The sequence below is a fragment of the Talpa occidentalis genome, unplaced genomic scaffold, assembly GCF_014898055.3.
Source record: "Talpa occidentalis isolate TD23 unplaced genomic scaffold, MPIMG_talOcc4v2.1 talOcc4.16, whole genome shotgun sequence".
Lineage (NCBI taxonomy): Eukaryota > Metazoa > Chordata > Mammalia > Eulipotyphla > Talpidae > Talpa > Talpa occidentalis.
The window spans coordinates 67,198,692-67,221,904 of NW_023601653.1; the positions used below are offsets into that span (position 1 = coordinate 67,198,692).

General features: G+C 43.5%; 1 protein-coding gene across 3 annotated transcripts in view; it reads right to left on the minus strand.

The window, feature by feature from the left end:
* Positions 1-21,174, minus strand: part of GABARAPL1 (GABA type A receptor associated protein like 1) — a 34,823-nt gene extending 13,649 nt beyond the window's left edge. The window contains exons 1-4 of one of the 3 annotated variants that reach the window (XM_037514366.2): positions 20,825-21,169; positions 16,030-16,108; positions 14,304-14,422; positions 1,850-13,456 (exon numbers count right to left, since the gene is read on the minus strand). In XM_037514366.2, coding sequence (XP_037370263.1) covers positions 13,391-13,456; positions 14,304-14,422; positions 16,030-16,108; positions 20,825-20,914 — 354 coding nt within the window. In that variant the 5' untranslated portion in view covers positions 20,915-21,169 and the 3' untranslated portion in view covers positions 1,850-13,390. Of the gene's footprint in view, positions 1-1,849; positions 13,457-14,303; positions 14,423-16,029; positions 16,109-20,824 lie in introns of those variants that run through there. The other 2 variants (XM_054696452.1, XM_037514365.2) reach the window with 2 other exon arrangements.
* Positions 21,175-23,213: the final 2,039 nt, after the last annotated feature.

The following is a 23,213-nucleotide window of genomic DNA, read 5'->3' on the forward strand; positions in this document are numbered from 1 at the left end:
TTTAAAAAGAGTCTGCGGTGTTGGTTTACAGAAATTCTGGGCACTCTTTTATTAGTGATAAATGGGGAAATGCTCATAGCAACCAGTAACAAGAGTGCATTATTACATGGAGCTGGCCTACCACCTTGTGGCCATAAGCACAATCAACAGGTGCTGGAGAAATCCAGACTCAAGCTGTGCTGAATGGGATGGGGGAGCCATACAGGAGGGTTGTCTTGCAAGTTAACTAATCAAAGTCATTTAATCAGATAAAAGTAGTTTCAAAGACACCTGGAAACTTCTTAGAAATGCAAATTCTAGTTCTCCTCTAGAGTTAATGGAATTAGAACCTCTGGTTTCTGATTGGTTTTGATGCACTCTACAATTCAAGTCTCCTGGTCTCAAATCATGCCATCCTGCTTCACAGCTTTGTCACGGAGTTTCTCCTTATTCATACAATTTTTCATCATTCTTCTCACTCATGCTTTTAGGAAACAACCAGGCCCCTTGCCTATATGTCAATAGAAGGGAAGGCGTCTGAGATTTAAAATGACAAGACCTGAAAGGGAATCCCAGCCCTGTCAATCACTGGAGATCTAGCAGCAAGTAAAGAAAGGCTATGTACATATAGCTCTCTGTATATAACCCTGTCATTTCTGTTTCTCTGATTGTGACTAATATGAAGGGACAAATAATTTAGATAAATTTTTGGAAGGTCTTCGGGTCACAAAACATTTGATGTGTGTGAGGAAGAAAAACCTACTGAAGCAAAAGCAGAGACAGAGCAGTGGCACTGGCTGAGGCTGGAGAGAGAAGCTGGTAGGGACCAATGAGGAAGCAACTTGCCAATTTACACTCTGTCTTTGACAACTAAATAAAACTACACTTAATTTTGCTTCCAAAGATGCCTCACTTGCATGCTAGAGAATTTTGAGATTTGTGTTTGGTACGCAGGGTATGAAAAATGTCCAATCTGCTTTAGTCTTTATTGCTGTACTGTATTGCACAGTCATTTTAGATTCAACAGAAAATGCAGTAAGAGCCAGGCATGGGGATACCAAGATGAATTCAACAAAATCCAGGTCTTACAGAATTCAAGACAATGAAGGAGAGAAACATCTATGGGAAAAGTTACAGTATTTTAGGATTAACACTCACTCTGATAGAATTAGAGAGTAATTCTGAAAAGCAGATATGATTTCTAATATACCAATAAGGAAATTAAGATTCATAGAGGTTCAGTCACTGGCATACTTATACAGTGCTGCCTGTCAAGTAGAAAAATCTAGTCTTTGATTTGCCTATTTCTTTAGGAGAAAAAGAAAATGGGTTTTGGGAAATAAGAAATCATTTCTTGTGCCTTTCTGAAGAAAACACTTTTTTAATTTTTTTTTTTTATTTTTATATTCCCCATACAATTGCAACCCCCTGATTTTGACCCCAATCCCTCTTTTCCCCGACCCCCCAAAGTGTGTCTCTGGTTCATAGTTGTTTGTTGATTTTGATTTTTTTCTTTCTTATAGTTATTCTTTTTCCTGGTCCCTTATTTAGGTTAAGAAAACTCTTTTTTTAGGAGTCTAAAGATGGTGTTTATTGTGGTTAGAGTTACCTTTTTTTATTTATTTTTCTTACATCATTTTGGTACATTTTGTAACATTTTGTTCATTTTGGTGCATTATTTGATTTGTCCCTCGGGTGTAGTCCCCATGTTAGGGGGAAAAAAGGCAAAAAAATGTCCTGAGCTAATCCCATACAGGCTTTGTGGACTCCACCCCCACTCCAGACCAAAGCCATCAGGACATTGGGAAAGACAAATCCCATCACCATCACCACCAAAGGGAAGGTGGCTGGGACCTGAGGGTGGGGTTAAGCAGTCAGGGTTGGTATAAAACCAGACACTTGGGCCTTGGGAGGTGCCCTTTTGGCTCTCTACCAGCTCAAGGCTCTGGGCCAGCTCTGAGAGTGCCATTGGGTTTCCAGGTTGGTGGATCAGGTAGGACGCATTTAAGACTACTTCCTATTTTCTCCCTGAGTTGTGCATTTCCTCATTTCCCCTTCCCTTGTAAATAAACCATTTATTAACCTTTTGTGTGTGCCTGCAGTGAAGTATTAATAAGTCACTGTTAAGTGGGGGGGGTGGGGACCCACAGCCAGGGGGTGGGTTTTATATCGGGACTGAGGATATTACTGCCCTGTAACACCCATGGTTCTCCCACTACCATAGCCCCCATGAACCATCACTATAGTCCCTTGTGCTCTTCTCTCCCATTCTAACCCCCCTTTTCCCGTCCCCTGTTGTACACCTCAGATCTACAATCAACTTGCAAGTCTTTGTCTTTTTCCTGACCTTTTCTTCAGTTTCCCTATATTCCTCCCATAAGTGAAACTGTTATAGAGCAGCCCCGATACTAAACGGGTTCCTGGCTGTGGGTCCTCACCTGCGCGCTTTAAAGGGACTTATGAATACTCTACTACAGACACACACAAAAGGTTAATAAAAGGTTTATTTACAAGAGAAAAGGAAATAAGGAAAATGTACAACTCAGGGAGAAAATAGGGAAATAAAGTCTTTAATGCGTCCTACCCGATTTGCCGACCTGGAAACCCAAAGTCACTCTCAGAGCTGGCTGGACCCTGCGAGCTGGCGGAGAGCCAAAAATGGGGGATCCTCCAAAGCCCACATGTCTGCCCTTTATATCCACCTGGCTGCTTAACCCCACCCTCAGGTCCCAGCCACCTCCCCTTTTGTGGTGATGGGATTTGGAGTTCCCAGTGTCTTTGACTTTGACCTAGGGTGGGGGTGGAGTCCACAAAGCCTATATGGAATTAGCTTTGGGACATCCTTTTCCCCCTAACAAAACCATCTGATATTTTTCTTTTTCCTTCTGACTTTTTTTGCCGAGCACAATCCCTTCCAGCTCCACCCATGATGCTGCAAATAGCATGAGTTTATCTTTTTTGATCACTGAGTAGTAGTCCATTCTGTGCATATACCACAGTTTACGAGCCATTCACCTGTTTTGGAGCATTTGGGTTTTTTCCATATGTTAGCTATTGTAAATAATGCTGCAATAAACATCGGAGTATAGGTTTACTTTGACATTAGTGTTTTTGGTCCTCTGGGTAGATTCCTAGGAGTAGAATTGCTGGATCATAAGGTAGCTGGTGGGAATGCAAACTGGTCCAGCCACTCTGGAAAGCTGTGTGGAGGTTCTTCGAAACACTGAAAACAGATTCTTTGAAGAGTCTTTCAAACTCTTGATTCTTTCCATCACCTTAGTCTTTAGTTAGTTGTGCAAGCCCCAGTAGCAGGTTGAAATCAAGTGTGATTCTCTAGTGAGGTAATTTTCCCCCACAGCAATGGTCTTGGATACACAATCCTACTTTTACTGCTTTCAAAATGTATACAGTTGCATTTTAAGAGCCTCTGCAAAAGTGCTCACACAAAGCATAAATATAGTAACAATACTTTCTAAAATAGATCAAAAATGATTAAAACTGGGAACATCTTACAAATCACTTAACCTCTCTCTCATATTCCTTATAAGCAAAAGATAGAGAGAGATAGAAAGTTGCTAGTCTTAATACTCAAGTCCATTGTGACCTTTTTAGCTAAGGTGTTAAAAGAGAGGGGCAGTTAAACTCTGTCACAAAAATAACTCATTCTCAATTATAAATCAGAGACCGTCCTGCAGGGGAGGAGGAAGAGGGATCAGTGGGAGGGACGGAGGAGCACAGGGGACTGTGGTGATGGTGCACAGGTGCAGGGGTGCATTGGTGAAGGAAATTCTATGGGGACTACACCTGGGTGGGGGGAAGCAAACACTGTTTAAAAATGAACAATGATGCAAAAAAATAAAATAACTCAGTTTCTTTTTATGCTGGCAATAAAATTGATCATGGGAATTTAAGAATGTTAATGTTGTTTTATTACTATGAAATTATCATACTAAACACATTAATAAAGTCATAATTGCATCACAATTCTAAATTTTAAATTCCTTTTATAGTATGTGTCCTATATAACTTTATAGAAAATCGTTCACTGGGATAAAGGGATTCCTAGTTCTTTCGTTAGTCAATCAATGCCAGAAGCATCTAGATTAATTTGAAACATTCCGGTGGATATTCCCTAAGAGTGCACAGGTAAATCTCATTTTCTAGTACAAGCATCTGTGCCTGCTGATCAGACTTTCATTTAACAAACATTATCTCCTTTGGGGAACACATATCTCTTATGCTGGCTACAGGGGACACAGAGATAGGATTCCAGACCTTGAGGGATCTAAAATACAATTTGGAAATTAAGATAAGTTTAAATAAATAATGCAAAAAAATACAAATAAAATGTATGAACGCTTTAAAACCAGTACAGTGACATAGGATGTTACAACTACACCAGGAATTATGTTGCCAGTTTTCCAAGAGTGCTGGAGATACTGAGAACTGATTTGTAGAATATCCATTATGTTTTTCTTCCATAGAATAAAGCTTTGAGACAGGGAGCTGGTCACCTAACATAAAGGCTACATTTTCCTATTTCATTTGCAGCTAGGCGTGGCCAGGTGACTCGGTCCTGGCCAGTGGAAATAAGAGGAAGTCACCCCGTCACCTCCAGAGACCTTTCCTCAAGACAGCTGACTACACGCTATGTCCTCTTTTGGACTCTTCCACTGGCTTCAGGGAACAGATGCTGCCTTTGACCTTTAGGAGGCCACACCCAAAGGACATGGAGCAGAGAGGTCAGGAGTGGCCAGAGTCTGAGGTGGCTGAGCATTTAACACCAAACCTGGACTTGTTCCCAGTGGAATATGCAACTATTTTGTTTAAGCTCCTGTTTTTTGGTTACGTGTACCAGAGCCTAACCTCACACAGCTGCTGCTCCTGGAGAGAACAGGCAGGTAGACAGGGAGGGGCATTCCGCAGAGAGACACCTCAGATGTAAAATAACCTGACTTACATGTCTATACAGTGAACAGAAGCAACTCAGGTGCGCACAGGGCACCAGCCCAGAGACGCAAATACTTTCTGGCTTCAGTCCCTTTTCTCCTCTTGTAACTACACGTGGAATTTTCTCTGCTTTGACTCTGGTGAGGACCCACATGTGAGAATGTTGGTTAGGCCCGGATCTCCCCACCCAGGGCTCCAGGACTCTCCTTTATACCCAGTCTGCTCAGATCATAGATGACCTGCTCTGTGCCCATCCTGCCTCTACAATATATATATTGTGTATACACACACACACACACACACCTTCCTCTCTCTCTCTCTCTCTCTCTCTCTCTCTCTCTCTCTATATATATATATATATATATATATATATATGGCTATTTCTATTGGTAGGCTTTGAGTTGGTTCTTCCTAAATATCTCAGCCTGCAGACTCCAGGCTGCGACCAGTCACGGTGGGTGAGTGTTTACATGTAGTATGGCAAACAGGTACATGGCAGGCAGGGCGGAGTGGGCAGGAGGCCGCTAGGCCTCCAATCCTCTGGCAAGTCTTCACTCTGGGCTTCTCTCACCTTCTTTCTCCCCTTCTCTCTCCTGCCTCTCTCCTGCTTCTGCTTGGCTCTATGACTATCTCAATACTCCTCCTATGGCCCAGAGAAGTAAATAAGATAGTTTACAACAATGTAATGATATAACAATGTTTGTAACAATGTATGTTATCAAACTAGCTGACAAAAACAAGTTCTATAGCCCTGAGTCATCCTTAGGACAGCCTGCCACAGGCTGGAAGTAAGTCACTGCCCCTGGCAGCACAAGACCCAGGTAGACAAGACCCTGCAGGTGCCCCATCAGGCAGGGCATCCTAATGGTAGAAGAGCAGAAAAGGCTGAAAACCATTTACCCTAAATATATATATTTGGGGGCCTCCCTGGTGGCACAAGGGGTTAAGCCTCATCACCATGAAGAAATCCATAGCTACTGCAACACAAGCTTGATCCCCCACTGGGGAGCTGACCCACATGGCACAGCAGACCTCTGCTGTCTCACCTGCTGCTCCCTCAGTGGTGTATTTAAGTGGATTCGCCTATTCTGCTCCCCACTCTGTCACTGGTGAATCCTCTCATCCCCCACACCTCTGACCTGTACCCCAGTTCCTGTATGCATAAATAAATCTTTAAAAATATATAGTAATAACCTTGGAAAACATAAAAATTCCTATTTGGCAGTCAAACTGAGTAAAACATTCAACTTAGCATTTATTTTGTAATATTCAGGATGAACATTAAGTATCTGGCACAGTGATTTCTATGTAAGAGTTGGCTAATGAAGGTTTGTCCTCTGTGCCTCCCTTTCTCCTTTAATGTCCCTTCTTGCTCACTGGTGGGTATTTCAGAAGTGTGGGTGCTTGAGGGATTTGCCACCTGGGGATTCTAAAGCTGACAGGAGAAGACACCTAACTTGCGAATGAATGCTCGGGAGTGAGTTATATTTGTTAATGTGTTTACAATGTGATGTCAATTTGTCTGGACATTATATAACTATTTAATAAATAAAAGTTTTAATAAGATTCATAATGTTGATTCTACTGAGGCCTGAAAAATATTCTGTCAGCTCTGCCCCACGCCTAGGTTTTGCCTATTGCTGTGGAAAAGGAGACAGACAGTACATTTTTGAGGCTAAATGGAAGTTAGAAAATCAATTCTAAAATTTAACCAGAAAGGAAAAGAGCACTCTGCTGTCTTTCCCATCAAGTCTGAGAGCTGTCTTTGGAGACACCCAGCTCAACATGTTCATTTTCATCTTTTTTTGACTCAAATCATTCCTGTATTTGCCCATAAATGTTCTGTACTAGTACCAATGAAAGAAAAAAAGAAAGAAATCCTAGATTAGTCCTGCCAGCTCGGTTACATTACTGCCATGTTAGTTTTATTTATTTATTTTTTTAAAGATTGATTGATTGATTGATTGATTGATTTATACAAGCACTGGGTACAGTCAGAAGCTCGGGAGGGTGAGAGAATTTACCAGAGCCAGACCGGAGAACAGAACAGGCAGACCGACGAAACACATGCTGAAGGGAACAGCGGGCGTGGCAAGAGAGGTCTGTCATGCCATGTGGGACCCTAGCTTTGCAGCCAGCGATCGAACCTGCGCTGCAGAGGCTGCGGGAGCTTCGCAGCCCAGCGCTCAACCACTGCGCCACTGGGGAGGCTCTGCCATGTTAGTTTTAAATGCAATTTATGCCCAATATGCAATAATGTTATATAATGGTTTACTTTGCAAACCATTATATAATAGTGACATGATGTGATTATCAGCATCAGAAGATAAACTGGCTGTCATCACAGAGCTGGTGAAATGTTAGTATTGGGGCCCCGGCCCTGGTTCTGTTATGAGAGTAGATGCTTGTGGGTCCGGGTGTATACGGCGCTTGCCACACCAAACGTGAGAGCAAGCAGGTGTGGACTTATTGAAGCAAGAGGAAAGAACTTCCAAGGGAGAATGCCCATTTTCTCCAGCCTGACTATGACTATATCCTGTCAGACTCCCTGTTGTCCAATGCACGGAACTATAGATGAGGCACTAGGTGGTCAGGAAGTTTCGTGGTGATTGCTTTTCTGTTTCCTAATTGTCCTGTAACCGGATCTTACTCTAGGTGGTGGCTAGCTCAGCAACATTTCAATGAAACACTTCTATTTTCCTGGGAGCTGTTTTGTTCCATCTGTTCCTATAATGTTTAAAATCACTGTCCCGTGTCTCAGCCTTTCCTGCTCCCCAAGTCCTCCTGGTCTCAGTTCCTCTCAGCTCCTTCCTCCAGCTCTTCAGTAAACTCCCAAGGTGCTTCCAAAGTTCCTTGAATAGCCCTTTTGTACCTTGTGTTGTTATTTACCTTCTAATTATCTAGTCCTGGAACTGCAAGCAGCAGTCCTGCAGAAACTGCTCTTTTATCACTGTGATTTGAGCATCAACGATATGTAAGGCACTGTTCTGACCAGTTTGTATAAATCAGAGAACAAAAAAACATAGCGCCACTTTTGTGGCTCTGACAATCCAGTGACAGAAGATAGATAATAAGCTGAAGAAAATGATGCTAGCAGGTGGCCAGTGTCAGTGCAAAGGACAGAGTCCAGCCAGGTGGGAACAGGTGGACGGTGACCAGTGGCTGAGTCTTCAGTAAGGAACTCTGAGCAGGACTTGGGAGAGGTAAGAAGTTAGCCAACATTAGCATGAAGAATACTGCTTATGGTTACTTTTATTCTTTGAAATATCATGCATTTGACAAGCATCCTGCTTTTACTGGTGATGTAAGGCAACTTCAACTTTATCATAGAGTAAAAGTAGGAAATGTTTCAACTCCAGGCCTCCCTGGAGCAAGGGGTTAAGTGTCAGTGCTATGAAGCTATCCGCAGCCACTACAGCACAATTTCAATCTCCCACCAGGCAGCTAATCCACATGGCATAGCAGACCTCTCCTGTCTCCCCTGCTGCTCCCCTCAACAGTGTATTTCAGTCAGTCTGCCTGTTCTGCTCCCCATTCTCTTGCCCTCCACACCTTTGGCCTACACCCCAGCTCTTGTATGCATAAATAAAATAAATCTTTTTTTTAAAAAGTGTTTCAACTCCTACCCAAGAGTCTTGTTCTTTGTCAGTTGCTTTATGGAAGTTTTAGGTGCTAATAAGCACCTCTAAACAAATCATAAGGCTCTTAGCTGCACTGCTCTGTTGCAAATAGAACTGTCAAGAGACAGCCCACGCAGCTGAACACACACCAGAGTGGCAGCTTCGATCTTCTGTTCGTCACTGTGGGAACAGTTGCGCGCCTGCCCTGTGGCCTGGGGCAGTGCCATTTGCTTATCCAGGGACCATCACTTCCTGCTGCTACAAACTTTGTCAATAATCTGCTTGTATATAGTTACTTGCAAAAGTACTAATGGACTCATAACTGTAAGAATTAAAGAAAAATAGGGGCACAGCACACAACAGAGCAATCGGACTGACACCATCAGTCTCAGTTCTTGGGACAAAGAGTCTATTGATTTGTTGTTCTGGGGGCTGTTTCTTTTTTTCAAGTATGTTATCAAAATAGCTGACAAAAACAAGTTCTATAGCCCTGAGTCATCCTTAGGACAGCCTGCCACAGGCTGTAAGTCACTGCCCCTGGCAGCACAAGACCCAGGTAGACAAAGAGGCCTGGTGGGGAGTGGGGAGTCACTGAGGGCTGCACTGAGCAACAAACTGGACGCAAAGCCAATCAAGGCCAAAATGCACCAGTGAACCTAACTGGCTTCATGCAGAAGAAATAAAAGATGATCGTGAAGAACTTGTTCAAATCTGTCAGAATGAAAGTGTAGCAGAAAGAAAATTAGTTACAAGTTCTACAGAGCAAACACTAGGTGGCGTTCACTTATCAATTAATTTATTTTCCAGAAATGACTGAACTTGTTCATTATTAAGAGGTGACAGACCTGGAGCTATAGTCAGGGTGAGCAGGCATGGCCTGCACCCCAGTATCAAAATCACACCATACCCAAATCTGGTGGTTAATGACAGATACAATGTACAAATGTGGGCTTAATAAATGTCACCAAAAAGTGGACACGAACTGACAATATTGCGTCCAACAATATTGTGTCCAACGAGCCCAGAGACATGGGAGTACACCGCAAGGAGATCTGTCGTCACGATGACAGGGCGCCCCCTGGAGTTGTGCCAAGCAGTGCACTCATCTATCCATGTTACCTTCATGTGTAACTTAACCAGTCAGTTTGGCTCTTTTAGTCTTAACCTCTGATTTCACAATAGTCTATACAGACTTTTATTTTAGTACACAATAGACTAAAGGAACAGAACAATTCCACATTAGGGGGATGGAGGGGTAATGGAATGAAGCAGAATAATCTGCAATTAAGGAGTGGCATTCTTCTAGTCTCTGCCCCTACAGGTAAGACTTCCTAGGTCAGGCTATCACTCTCTCAACATCTCAATAGCATCCCCTCCCTACACTCTCTCTGATGGGGAGAAGCTTCTATTTTTACACTAAGTGTAAGAGCAATCATCTGATATTCTGTCCACTGGGGAACCTGTGACAGAGAAATGCAGGACACTTAATCCATCAATCAAGGCAAGAGGGTCGAGTAAGTCTACCCTAGGAAAACCCTAGATGTATGCTCACCCTACAGGTATCTGAGATCTTTCCATCAAAACATTCAGGTAAAAGCACAGGACCGTTCACCAATATTGGTGCCATACTCGCTCCAAAGCAAGAATGGGTTTACTTGACAAGTCATTCAGATCTGGCACCCCAGAGAGAAGCCTCCAGGCATCAAGGTGAGTCTTATATGGCACAGGACCCACTCAGTGAAAAGATAAGTCCTAAATTGGGTGTAGTTCACTAGGGGTACAATGGTCCAAAGATACTAGGAAGCTTTAAAGCCTGACTAGCAGGAAACCCAGGAGCAGTGCTCCAGTACTGACATTCCAGTCAGAGCATTATATTCAAAGCAAAGCACTAAAATGGGTCTGCCTTTGCCTCTCAACTTAGCTAACTTAAACTTTATGGACTCTAAAAAAATCAAAGACTGGTTTCAAATGGTATGTAATGTCCCATATACGGAAAAATTTTTTCACCAGAAGTCTAGAGACAAATAGCACTGCAACATGCAAAGGATTCCTGGGGAGGCAGAGCCCCAAATTCCAGGTCCCTCTCTTGGTGTCTGCCAGGGCCTGCAGTCTCTCCTACACATGGGGATGGCTCCCCTTAGTAGAGATGGCTGGGACCTGCTGTTTTAACACTCACCAAGTCTCATTCCCAGGTTGTGGGGAAGTCTGTTTCAAAAACATGGTTCATACCTTAATTCAAAAACAAGCTTCCATTTGGCTTTATCAGAAAACCTCCCCCAAATTTGTCTACCCTTAGTGACAGGTGTCCACTTTCAGTATTTTGATGGCAGCATGGAAACTGCTGAGAGTTCTCCATAATGTATTCTATGTGCTACTTGCTAAGCTTGCGCTATTTCTATGCCCCTCAAACCCTGACCTAACTTTCTCAAACATGACACTGGGCGTGGGTGGGATCCTGCCATTGAATTTTGGACCACCTGCTTGTTTTCTGGTGACTCCGGTTATGTTCTATAAAACTCTAGAGAGACAGACACCACCTGGGGACATAGTTCGAAGGGATTAAAGAGGGTTAGAAAGAGTTTGAAAGGGTTTTTTAAACAGAGCCTTGCATGAAAAAAAAAAAAAAAGAGCCTGGTATGGGCCTCCCCGGTGGCGCAGTGGGTTGAGCGCAGCGCTGTGAAGCTGTCTGCAGTCTCCATGGCACCGGTTTGATTCCTGGCTGGCCAGGGAGATATCCACATGGTGCAGCAGACCTCTCCTGTCTCCGCTGCTGCTCCCCTCAGCAGTGTATTTCGGTTCTTCTGCCTGCTGCTCCCTATTCTGTCTCTGGTGAATTCTGGCACCGCCCGTACCTCTGGCCTGTACCCCAGTGGTTGTATAAATAAATCAATCTTAAAAAAAAAAAGAGAGCCTTGTACTCATCTGTTTTTTCAGTGCCTCGTAACATGCACCCCACTCCCCACCCACACATAGCTTCCTGACTGAACATGGGCCTCTCACAGCATTAGAGCTGGTTCTCAGCCCCAAGCCTGATCTAGGTGCCATCTGCTGCTCTGGGCGATGGTGGTGACATACTGACCAAGATGTGACAGGGACAACAGGCTGGGTTGGGACTTACAGCAAACCCACATCTATAGAGCAACGCCTGTCAAACTTCAGGGTGCAGCAACATCACGGTTAAAAATACAAACACCTACGCTGAGATTCTGAGTCAGCTAAATGTGGGCCAGGCCTAGCCATCTGCATTTTTAATAAGCACACCTCCTCCCTCCCCACCTCCTATATTCTGCTGGAAGAAGTTTTCTGCCTTCAGCTTTGAGCAGCACAGAAAGCAGTGACAAAGCATTTATCTGCGGAGGAGAAAGTCAAACGCATACCACCACCACCGTACCACCTCGAGCTCCACCACGTTCACCTTTGCACACCAGCTCCTGGCCAGTACAGAACAGGGCAACACATGCTCATCTGATGAGATGTGAGCGTTCTATTTTAATAGCCACCCCCAAAGACTTTCTGCTCAGAGAGCCCACTCTTTCAATACTTTCTTTAAAAAAGGCAACATTTGTGGACATGGTGGGTTTTGAAAGTATGCAATTATTTTATTTCCTTGGCCTGACAGCATCAACTTTATTATACAAGAGCCTGCAGCTGACAGAACAGACCCACTGATTTTCCCCACAAGAAGGACCCTTCTCATGAGCAGAGATATTAAAATGTCACATCTGAGTGTAATTCCTGCTCCCGCCCCCACCCACGTCATACCCGCCCTTAGAGTTAAAATAAATTGGAATCAGTAGAATCCCCATGAATGACTAAAAGTCATCCAGCAAAATTTTTCTAACTAGCAGCCGCAGTACATGGAAACCCAAGGAGGGAGGCCACTGGCCACCACCGAGATCTCCATGCATGTGAGATGGAAGGGAGAATTCTGGGGCAGGGCAAAGCATGGATGCTCTGCATCACCTCACACCTGCCCCTTCCTTAAGTCATCTCGTCCCCACCCAAGGAGCCAGTTTGGGAAAAGCTGGAGGTTTGGGATTAGGGTGTTAACTGGAAATGGTCAAGGCTCATTAAAGTCAGAGGTTGGGGTAGGATGAGGGACACCAGAGAAGCAGGTTAGCTAGAGATGCTCAGTACTAAGTGAATTCCAGTTTAATGCTATCTACAGGATCTTTCTCGTGACATCCCTCACGCCTGGCCACTGTGTTCCAATAGTTCAGTGAGCCCCTTCTCAGTTTGTGTCTGACGTCTGTGGCTACCACTGGCGTAGTGCCATGACATGTGTGAGGTTACGACAGGGGTGAGGGGGGAGGTATGGAGAAGGGAGGGATCGAGGGTCAAAATGCTTAAATACAACGAGTCTCTTCTGGTCCCCTAGAGTGGTCCACTATCGCTCATCCTAAAACATTCCCTTCCCCATTCCCTACCTGACTTGTGCAAATGTCAAAAATAGAATCTCTGCCCAAAGAGATGGGAGAGAGGGAAGTGACTGGTGGTCCACCATCATCTCTGACCCCACCTTACCCACCTCCTGGCTCGTCTAAAAAAGGACACAGAAGTTAACTCGCAGCAATGCTGTGAAATTACATCATCTCCTTCGTCCAGCAAAGCTAATCCAACGGTTCTGTCCTGACATGCTTTCCCCCTGGGCCGAGGAAGCAGCAAAAAATATCAATTGAGCATGTGAAAATATGGTGACGGTGTGTGCGGTTTAGTGTTTCCAGATGTCGTCCCCTGCGTCTCCTCCATGGTGGGAGCCCCCCCTCACTTCCCCCGAGTCCCACACACACCCCTCCCTCTACCCCCGAGTCCAGGTGCTCCCTCTGCTGAGCTTCCGCCACTCACTTCCCATAGACACTCTCATCACTGTATGCCACGTACAGAAAATAGTCTTCCTCATGGTTGTCCTGGGGAGAGAGTTAAGAGGACAGTTTAGACGACATAATCATGTTCACTACCTCTAGGGTTCTCAGCCTCACACAGACCTTGTAAACTAGGTATGGGGGTTCGAACAAAAAAAAAACCTGCATGGAGAACATAGAGTTAGTTGATATCAGGGGTACAATGGACAAGGGTGTAGTGCTTAACACTGAAAAAGTGCATTCCAGCAGCCAGTAGTTACAACAAAACATAGACACGGGGTACACATGAACAGGGAACATGTGTCAAGGAATAAAAGTTAGATGGCAGGTTATGAGATGTTTATGCAATTCACCCAAGGGGCATGAAATGAAGGCAGCATCCTGTGAAATCCTTTAAGGAATAATACACTTACAATCCTAGGTGATGCAGCATGACAAAGTTCCCTATATCAAGGTTTTTTTAATTAGAGTCTGATAGTTACCAAGGAAATGAAATCACATAAATTACTCTCTCCAACTGAGTCAGCCCCATTAAACCAAATGAATCCATTTAAAGACCTTGCCTCAATTTTAGATTTCATTGTACTTTTGCATTTATGTTTTGCAACCAAGAGTCACTTCCTGCTGTTTCAAGGGAGACAAGCCAACATAAAAACATGGCAGAGCAAGGCAAGACCGAGCGAAGAATGCAAATGTACTCCTTAAATCTAGCAGGTTGCTCCAGGAGCAAAGGACCAGAGGTATCTCATCCCCCAGAGCCTGAACCCTCCATGCGGAAGAGCTCCTGATAAGCTACACCTCCTGCCCCACTTCCCAGTATGGTATCAACACACACGGGAACAAAAGCCGAAGCAAACCAGACTGTAAGGTATTGTTGTCACCGGACCATTACCTCATACAGCTGGCCCATCGTCGCGCTGGTGGGAGGGATAGTGTTGTTGACAAAGAAGAATAAAGCGTCCTCAGGTCTCAGGTGGATCCTCTTCCGAATTAAGAAGTAGAACTGGCCGACTGGAAGAAGGAAAATGGTTTTAGAAAAAGCGAGCCGGCCTGGAAGAAACCAAGGAATTAGTGAAAGGGTAAAAGTCCGCCCCCCAAAATTCTACTGCACCTGTTGCCTCCGAAGTCCTAGCTTTAGATAGAATCTGCGCTGAGACTAATACTGTCCTGCAGCGTTAGAGAAAAAGAAACTCAAGGAAGCTGGCATATTCCCTGACACGCCACTGAGGTGTTGGTTCCTCAATCCTCCCCTCTCCTCAAACTTACTCAATTGCAGACTTCGTATTAGAAAATCCACTCACGGGCCTCCCTGGTGGCGCAAGGGGTTAAGCACCGCACTATGAAGCAATCTGCAGCCTCTGCAGCATGAGTTTGATCCCCAGCCGGGCAGGGAACAACCCACATGGCGCAGCAGACCTCTCCTGTCTCACCCGCTGCTCCCCTCAGCAGTGTATTTCAGTCAGTCTGCCTGTTCTGCTCCCCACTCTGTCTCTGGTGAATCCTCTCAACCCACTCCGCATCTCTGGCCTGTACCCCAGCTCTTGTATGCATAAATAAATAAATCTTAAAAAAAAATTTTTTTTTAAAAGAAAATCCACTCAAGGCCCGCAGACAACTTGAAGGGAACACTATACACATCTAAACCAAAACATTCCCATTACTGTCTGAACTGACTTGAAACAAGTTTCCATCTCTTCTCCCTAAGACAAACTAGTTCTGGGAAGAGGTACACTGGACTCTCATCTTACCAGATGACTCATTCCAAACACTGCAACCATGATTGGGGTTCAATGCTCTACCTGTCACTGAGCATTCTGATAATGTTCTAGAAGGTTCACATGCCAAACCTAATCCCTTCGGAGCAAACACATCTACAAAATCTTTCCTCTGTTTTCTGAATTCTGTGGTTATTCCACTAAGGATCAAGGTGAGGAATGAATATATTCTTTGTAATACTGTAAGCAATAGCAATAAAACAGAAAAACTGTGGCTTCGGATAAGGTATTCCACTGAGAATCTCTAAAATGTAATCCAAGAAACGTTTCTGGTTTCCCTTTTAGAATACACTGGCATCACAAAAACAAAACTGAATTGTAAGTGGTAGGTAAAATACACACCTGGTGTTTTTGTTTACCTATTTGCACTTTGCTATGACTAATCAAACAAGACACTGTGACAGGAAAGGCTGATGATGAGGAACTACAGGGTCACCATTTTTGAATCACTCTCTGGAGAAGCCCACCCGCTTTCTTCAAGCATTCTTCTCTATGTCATAATCTATAAGGAGGGCCTCCCCGGTGGCGCAGCGGTTGAGCGCTGGGTTGCGAAGCTGCCCACAGCCTCTGCAGCGCCGGTTCGATCCCCGGCTGCTCCCTGGCCACCGGAGGAGGGTCCCACATGGCGCGCAGACCTCCCCTGCCGCCCACTGCTCCCCTCAGCAGTGTACTTTGGTCCTTCTGCCTGCTCTGCTCCCCGCTCTGGCTCTGGTGAATTCTCTCACCCTCCCGCACTTCTGACTGTACCCAGTGCATGTATAAACAACAACAAAAACAAACAAACAAACAAATAAATAAAACATGCCTCCATAATCTATAAGGATGGGAAGGGAAGCTTATTACCAGTGAGGTCAGAGGGCACCAGGTACTTCCTCTTGTCCAGATCGGGCACCCTGGCTTTCGGAGCCTTTTCCACGATCACCTAGGGGGAGAGAAAAGTAGCAATGAAAATTATAGAATTCAAAAGAGTGTTTTTTCTTCCAAAATCCTAGAGTTGCTCTACTTAAAGTGAGTTTGTCTAGAGCCACTGAAACTTCTCCATGTCTTATTCCTCCTTCACTCCATATAAAATGAGGGGAAATAGGCTTCCTTAGTAAGGCAATAGTTTTCTAACTTCAATAAAGAGATGCTGGAGAAAGCACTTTGATGAGTACTTTGATTTTGAGTAATGACAGGTTACCTTGCTGAATATATTCTTGCTTCATTTAATTAGAACATCAAGAAGACTGTCTGGGTTTTCTTAGATGGTCCCGAGAAACATTTAGTTTTGTTCTTTCCTTAGACATCATCGATAAAGTGGTATAAATTTTGTACTTTGTCAAAAAATTTCAAGTATTACTGCAAAAAAATATATTCAAGGCACTATGGAGTGAAATAAGTACTAAAAGGGATCCTTTAGTATGACATCCTGAAATATTCAGTACAATAATCCACCTACCAACATTAATTATGTTAGAATTTTAAAGGATTTTCAATGTCTACATTAAATATTTCTATGCTTCAAATATTTCTAAATATTTATAAATATTTCTATGCTTCAAATTTTTTAAAGATGATACATAAAGAAACAATGAGATGCATAAAATTTAATGCTTTCTCATTTGTAGCAACATGGATGGATCTGGAAGGGATTATATTCAGTGAAATAAGTCAGAAGAAAAAGAAAAACATTTGGATAGTTTCACTTATAGGAGGAATATAGGAGAACCAAACAAGGGATCAGGAAAAAACATAACTAGCAGGCAAAAGATAAATCACAGTCAGTTAGCTGTGGAGGGGAGGGACAGGGATCAGAATAGGGGCGGGAATAGCACACAAGACTATGGTGATGGTTCACAGGTGACTTGGTGGTGGGAATTCTATGGGGATTACACCTGAAAGGAACAGCAATGTAAAATATATATATATATATATACACACATATATATGTATAAAATAAATAAATAAAATCATGGTAACAGAGGGGCTACATGTCCACTTCGAGCTTGACCTTGGCTCTGGCAGATTTTGCCAAATGCACACCTTTTTACCAAGTCCTCATACAACACAGCAATTAGGAAGAAGTGGATTTTGTGTACAATTCAGTGGCATTTAGTCTAAAATGGTCATTTTTATGTTGTGCTTATTTTACCAGAATAAAAAGAAGGTATTCTCCTGATGCATTTGTTCATCCTAATGATGTCCCAAAGTCTGGACTACTTTGGACAGATATTGTATGACCCGTGGGTTTATATTGTTTGACTCAAAGGACATTGCTGCTGGACAATTGGTGGAAGATGAGGTATGAGGTTGTGTTCCCAAAATGACATAATTATGTAAATTAAGGAAAAAAATCACTAAAATTTGATTAAATATTTTAAAATGCAAAAAAAGTTAGTAGCTTCTTAGGTATGTAAACAGAAAATATTTAAACATATCTAAATTATATATTACAAATATGTATTTAGTATTAGTATATATTTATATATTATATCATATATATTATATCAATTATATAATATTTATATATTATATCAATTATATACTATAGTTGTTTAATCTCAACTGTAAATATTTAATATTCTAGAACATAACCATCCACTGTAAATGTTTACTTTAGAAAATGTAATCATCCTAGAGAGAAGATATGAGGATAGAAAAGTTAAAGAACAGGTGTGATCTTCAACAGGTCATCAAAATTAAACCTCTAGTGCTTCAGCATTTCAGGGAGTGAAAGTCCTGATACTAATACAGTGAACTGGAGTCATCTGTAAGATGTGTGTGAAGATGTCAGGTTTGAAGAACTCTCCAAACATAGGACTTAGAAAGGTTTCAAACTTTCAATGGAAAAAGGTTTAAAAACCTACTTTACATATACAGGGAAAAAGAATCCCATGCCAGTAAGACCAGAGGGACTTGATCACACTTAAAATTTCAAAATCTATGTAAATCAAGGTAGAAAAATGTAAACCAGGGGGAAAAAAAAAAAAAAGGGCAGGAAAAGCTTCCCAGGAGGGGTAGCAGGTTAATAAAATCAAAGCAGTTACTACTTCACAGGAACTAAGGCCTGGCAGGTCTGATCAGTAAGAAGCCATGAAAGTTTTTTAAAGGGAGCAGGAAAAAGAGCAAAAGCTAAGCTAAGAAACAGGCTGGGGTGAGAAATCACTACGGCTTTGGTTACTAGAAAAAAAACTTAGGTTTAAAGGAGGCTCAACTACTCGAGTGACCTTGGGCTAGATGCTTTTCCTGTTTGGTTCTCCAATCTGTGACATGTGGTTAACACTCTAAAAATCTGTTCACACACTTTAAAAAGGAGACAATCTGTTCCTGCCTTTTCCTGCTATGTTGTTAGTTTTTCAATTCACTGTAGTTATTAAAGAAAATTGCAGGACCCCATAAAACCCTCCTCTCTCAGGCATAAGCACACCTGTTTTTTTGGATGTAGCCACAGAGCTCGCAGGGTTAATTAAAATCCAGTAAGGTGACCCATCAGGGACTGAAGCATGTGACTGCTGTAACAACACCAGGCACGTGACTCCTGGCAGGTACTTCATTTATTCTACCTCCTCTTCTGCAAATAGGGCACTGTGGCACAGGCAAGATTAAGGGCTGTTCCCAGATCTAGCACATTTCAGAACTCTGAGACCATTGCTCTTCTCTCTGCATCCCAACCAGAAAAAAACTCACAGGCTGAGCACCTAAGAAATCGTGGGTCAAGAGGCTGATCTCTAGTTAAAACTTAACTAGAAGAACCATGAGACCTGAGGGATGGTCCTTGGAGTTTAGACATTACCATAAAACATTTACACCAAATGATGAGCAAGGAACGAATTGGGAGGATTAGCTAAAATATTCTGGGTAAATGCATATAAATGATTAAAATGGAAGAGCTCAGTTTTGAGAAAATATACTGGGATTTTAATTAGACTTAGGAAAAGATAGATTTCAGAATCTGTGACTTCTGCAGAGCTTCGCACTTGGAAATACATGGTTGTCATTTTGCTTTCTGGGTTACTTTTCTGGCATCACTCACTCTGTTACCCTCCTGGGTAACAATTTATTTCTCTATCTTCATTAAGGAGCAGAGTGAGGCACAGGTAGTGCACTCTTAATTAATTTGTTCTGGTACAGAACTTGAGAAACCTATAGCCTGGAGAGCCAAGAGGCTGCCTGGAGTCCCCACTTAACCACAGACCAGCAATGTGAATCCCTTAGGAAGCGACTTCAACTCTGCTTTGGATCCCTCACCGGTAGAATGGAGATTACCATGGTGTGAGGGTTAAGTGAATGAATCCAGACAGAGCACTTAGAATACTGCCAGGCATATGGTAATCAACAGAAGTTGTTACTTTTAAATATTACTGTACAAGAGTGAGAATATTATCACTAGGAGTCATCCAAGGTCCAGGGACCAGTAACCTGGAAAGTCTCCTTCACTGGATATAAAGCTCACACTCCTTGTTAACCAGAAACCTTTTGCCTGCGATTGCAACAGACCTAATCTAATGTCTCCTCTTCCTTACAAGAAAAGGATTCCCAAGGGTTTTTAACGCAGGCGTCTGGCCGCCCTCGGGTTGTCCTTGGTATCTGTAAAATCACAAAAGTTAAGTAAGGGTGGGACAGGTGTCCCAGAGTGTACCTGCAGGTCCAAAAAAGACATCAGATAATTGCAACTCCTTAACCTGTAAACCACATGCCATATGTATCATAATGTCCCTATCTTAAGATAATGAGCAATTTTAACATCATTGGCTCCTGCATCGTCCAAATGGAACTGCGACCGTCCCCTCTAGCACACTCTGCCTTTCAATCTGGCTGCGCAGCCAATATTAGAGGAAAAAACCAAGCAAGGGGCGGGGGAGGGGGGAACTAAAAAACGCCCGGATGCAGAATGATCTCTTAATATTTCTCTGCTCCTCCACTGCCTACACTGGTTTTAACTATACAAACCGGGGTCCTAAAAAGAGGAGAAAGCTCCTATCCTCCCTTACCGTGCCCAGGTACAATCTGATCGCAGTACGGGAGGAAGGCAGGCCGCCCCCACACGCGCCCCTGGAGCCAAAAATGATGAGGCAACCGGGCTTTAACGCAGAAAATTTGACCTTGTTTTCTAGGCCAGGCAAGTCTCGTGGCGTCCCCCACCCTATTCCTAATCCTCACAGAATAAAAGAATCCACATTCCCCTCCCAAACCCAATGCCAAGAGGTCAAAGTCGACTCTATTCGGGGAGAACCAGCTAAGTCGGAATTCGCTGGGAACAAACCCGATCGTCCCAATTATTCCCAGAACAATTTCCCTGCAACCTGAAAATCAACAAACATCATCCCCCAACCGAATCATTCTCGCACAAAAGGACCACGTCTGGAGACATCCCAGCCTGAACATCCTCGGGATACTGCTGAGTCACTCGAACGCACGTAGTCTCCGCTCTCAGGATGCGGCCAGCTGCAAAGATTGGGGTACCCGGCCCCGGGATACGGGCTTTAAAAGATCCGCAGTCCCAATGCCCGTCCACTGGCTCTCGCTGAGGTAAAGGGCGTTCGGAGCTGTCATTCTAGGGGCCTCCCTTCTCCGGAACCCCCTCTGCGCCCTAGGGCGGCCATGTCGCCTCCCCAGCCCCCCACTAATCCCGTCCCCTCCCAGCTGCCAGGACACTCACGGGCACCCGGTCCGGATATTTCTTCCGGATTTTCTCTCCTTCCTTTTTCCGATACTCAAAAGGATGGTCCTCCTTGTACTGGAACTTCATGATGGTCCGCAGGGTTTCCAAGATGCCCGCGCCGGGCCGGCCTGGCTCGCGGCTGCTGCGTCTCGCTTCCCCCCGCCGGGTCTCGACGGGGTCAGAGCCGCTTCGGGGTGTCAGGTGCGGCCGCGACGCCGCGGGGCCGAGCTTTGGGAAGGGATCTCCGGGCTCCTGGAGTAGAGGTAGGGGAGGGCCAGGTGAAGGGATCCCAGCGGCTTTTCCCTACAGCTGGGAACACAAAAACAACTCCGGGGCGCGTAGGTGCTGTGACGTCTCGAGGCCCCACCCTTGGGCCCGCCCCCCGAGTTCTAGGCCACGCGGAATAGGGGTGCACGACACCTCGTCGATTTCAGCGTAAGTCCTTTCTGGCTAAAATTTTCCTCTATAGAGTTCATTGCAAACATAAAATATTTTTAATTTCTCATCTTATCTTGATTTTGCATGATAGATGGCTCGAGACAACCAATGCAAGGCCCTCAAGTTATCTGCTCCCCTCTCCTTGGCTGTTCTTGGTTGAGCCCCAAAACACATACAGAAATTAGCAAGCCTTCTTTTTCCAGCTTGTTGGGATCTGTAGTCCTGAGGAGAAAGGGGTGGCGTTCTGAGATTGTTTTGGCCCCAGCAGAAATGCCCCCAGGACTGCATTTTGCCCTTTGCTCGCTCATCTGATCCGCCGGGAAAGCGAGGACTGGGCTGGCTTCCTGCAGCCATAACCCCTCTGTCACCTGTCGGCCTCAGCGTCATCTTGTTTGAGTGCATGTCGCAATTTGCTCCTGGAGCAGCAACATAAACTAAGCGTGACTCAGGGATTTGAAGAGATGTATAAGATGAAGTGTAATCAAAGTCCAGAGAAGTGATGTCAGTCATGGCTATTACGGGCTTCAGCCACGTTCAAATATAGAGATGATTCACTTTCTCTGGTTAACTCAAAAGTTGAGTCTCTTCTAGTAAAGAAAACATCAAGCAATTTAGGTGATTCACTCAGTAGTTCCCAAACTTTTTCCCCCCCAGCGAAAGTTCACCTGACCTATAGCAAGACAGGGTATTAAGTGTCCCTCACGAATATAATGTGCCCCCTGAGAGACTGGTGGAAGATTCTGGATGTTGGGCCAAGTGTCCATGTCACCTCCAAAGCTTTGGCCCATCCTTTTCCCCACTAAGTATCAAAACCTCTCCAGCCAACACTAGAGGCAGTGGTTCCACTGCAAACTACTCAGGTAGGGCAGTGGAAATTGTAAAATATAAGAGAGGAAGGCCTGAACAAGGCCAGGAAGCTCTGGAAAATACATTAGGTACCCACCGCTCCTACACTTACTTCCTTTATCTAGTCTCAGTGTCTCTGAATTAAAAAACAAACCCCTATATTTCATAATTAAAACAAGGAAAATGAATTGCTTAGCCCAACTTCTTGATTTTAATATTTTTCCATGTATTTTTCAATCCATTTTATGGAGGAAAAATCAAGACTTATTTTATTACATTCTATGTTTATGATTTGTAGTCCTTATTTTCAAGATGAAAATGGTTTCATTAATTCCTCCTCCCTCATTTTAGTTTTACCCAAATACAGCTAATTTTTTCCAATGAGTACTTTACAGTTGGAAAAAATAATTGTGATGGAGTGATATTTTCAGTGTTGTTTTGTGTCAAGTATACTGGAAACCAACAGAGCTTGTTAAAATGCTGCTTTAAACTTTTATATGAAAAGGATATAAGCAAAGTGGCAATTTGTATATGAAAAATAATTTACTGATAAAATTTCAGCGTATCTTTCTGCCTCAAGGCTTTCCTAAATGCTATCATTGTATCTTAGCATACCCAGTCTCTCAGCTTCCAAATTTGAGATCTACTTTTATTCTCAGCATAACATTTAAAATAGTATACAGAAACTAATTTTTTAAATTAACACAATCAGATAAAAGGATTTCAAAAATCCTTTTTTAACCAAGGGCAAAAATGCTCTCTTAACAAACCAGCCGTTCAAAAGCATTTGTTCATTGGTCATGGGAACAGAAAATGACACAGCCACTTTGGAAGAGAGTTTGGTAATTTCTTAGAAAACTAAACACATTCTTATAATCCAATCCAGCAATCATTCTTTGTATTACCCAGAGGAATTGAAAGCTTAGGTTCACATGAAATCCTGCACGCACTTGTTCACAGCAGCTGCCAAAAGTGGGAGCAATCAAAAGGTACTTCAGTAGGTGAAAGGATAAGTAAACCATGGCAGGCCCAGACAATTGAATATTATTCAGTGCTGAAAACAAAGGAATGAGTTGTCAAGCCATGAATATTATTCTTATTC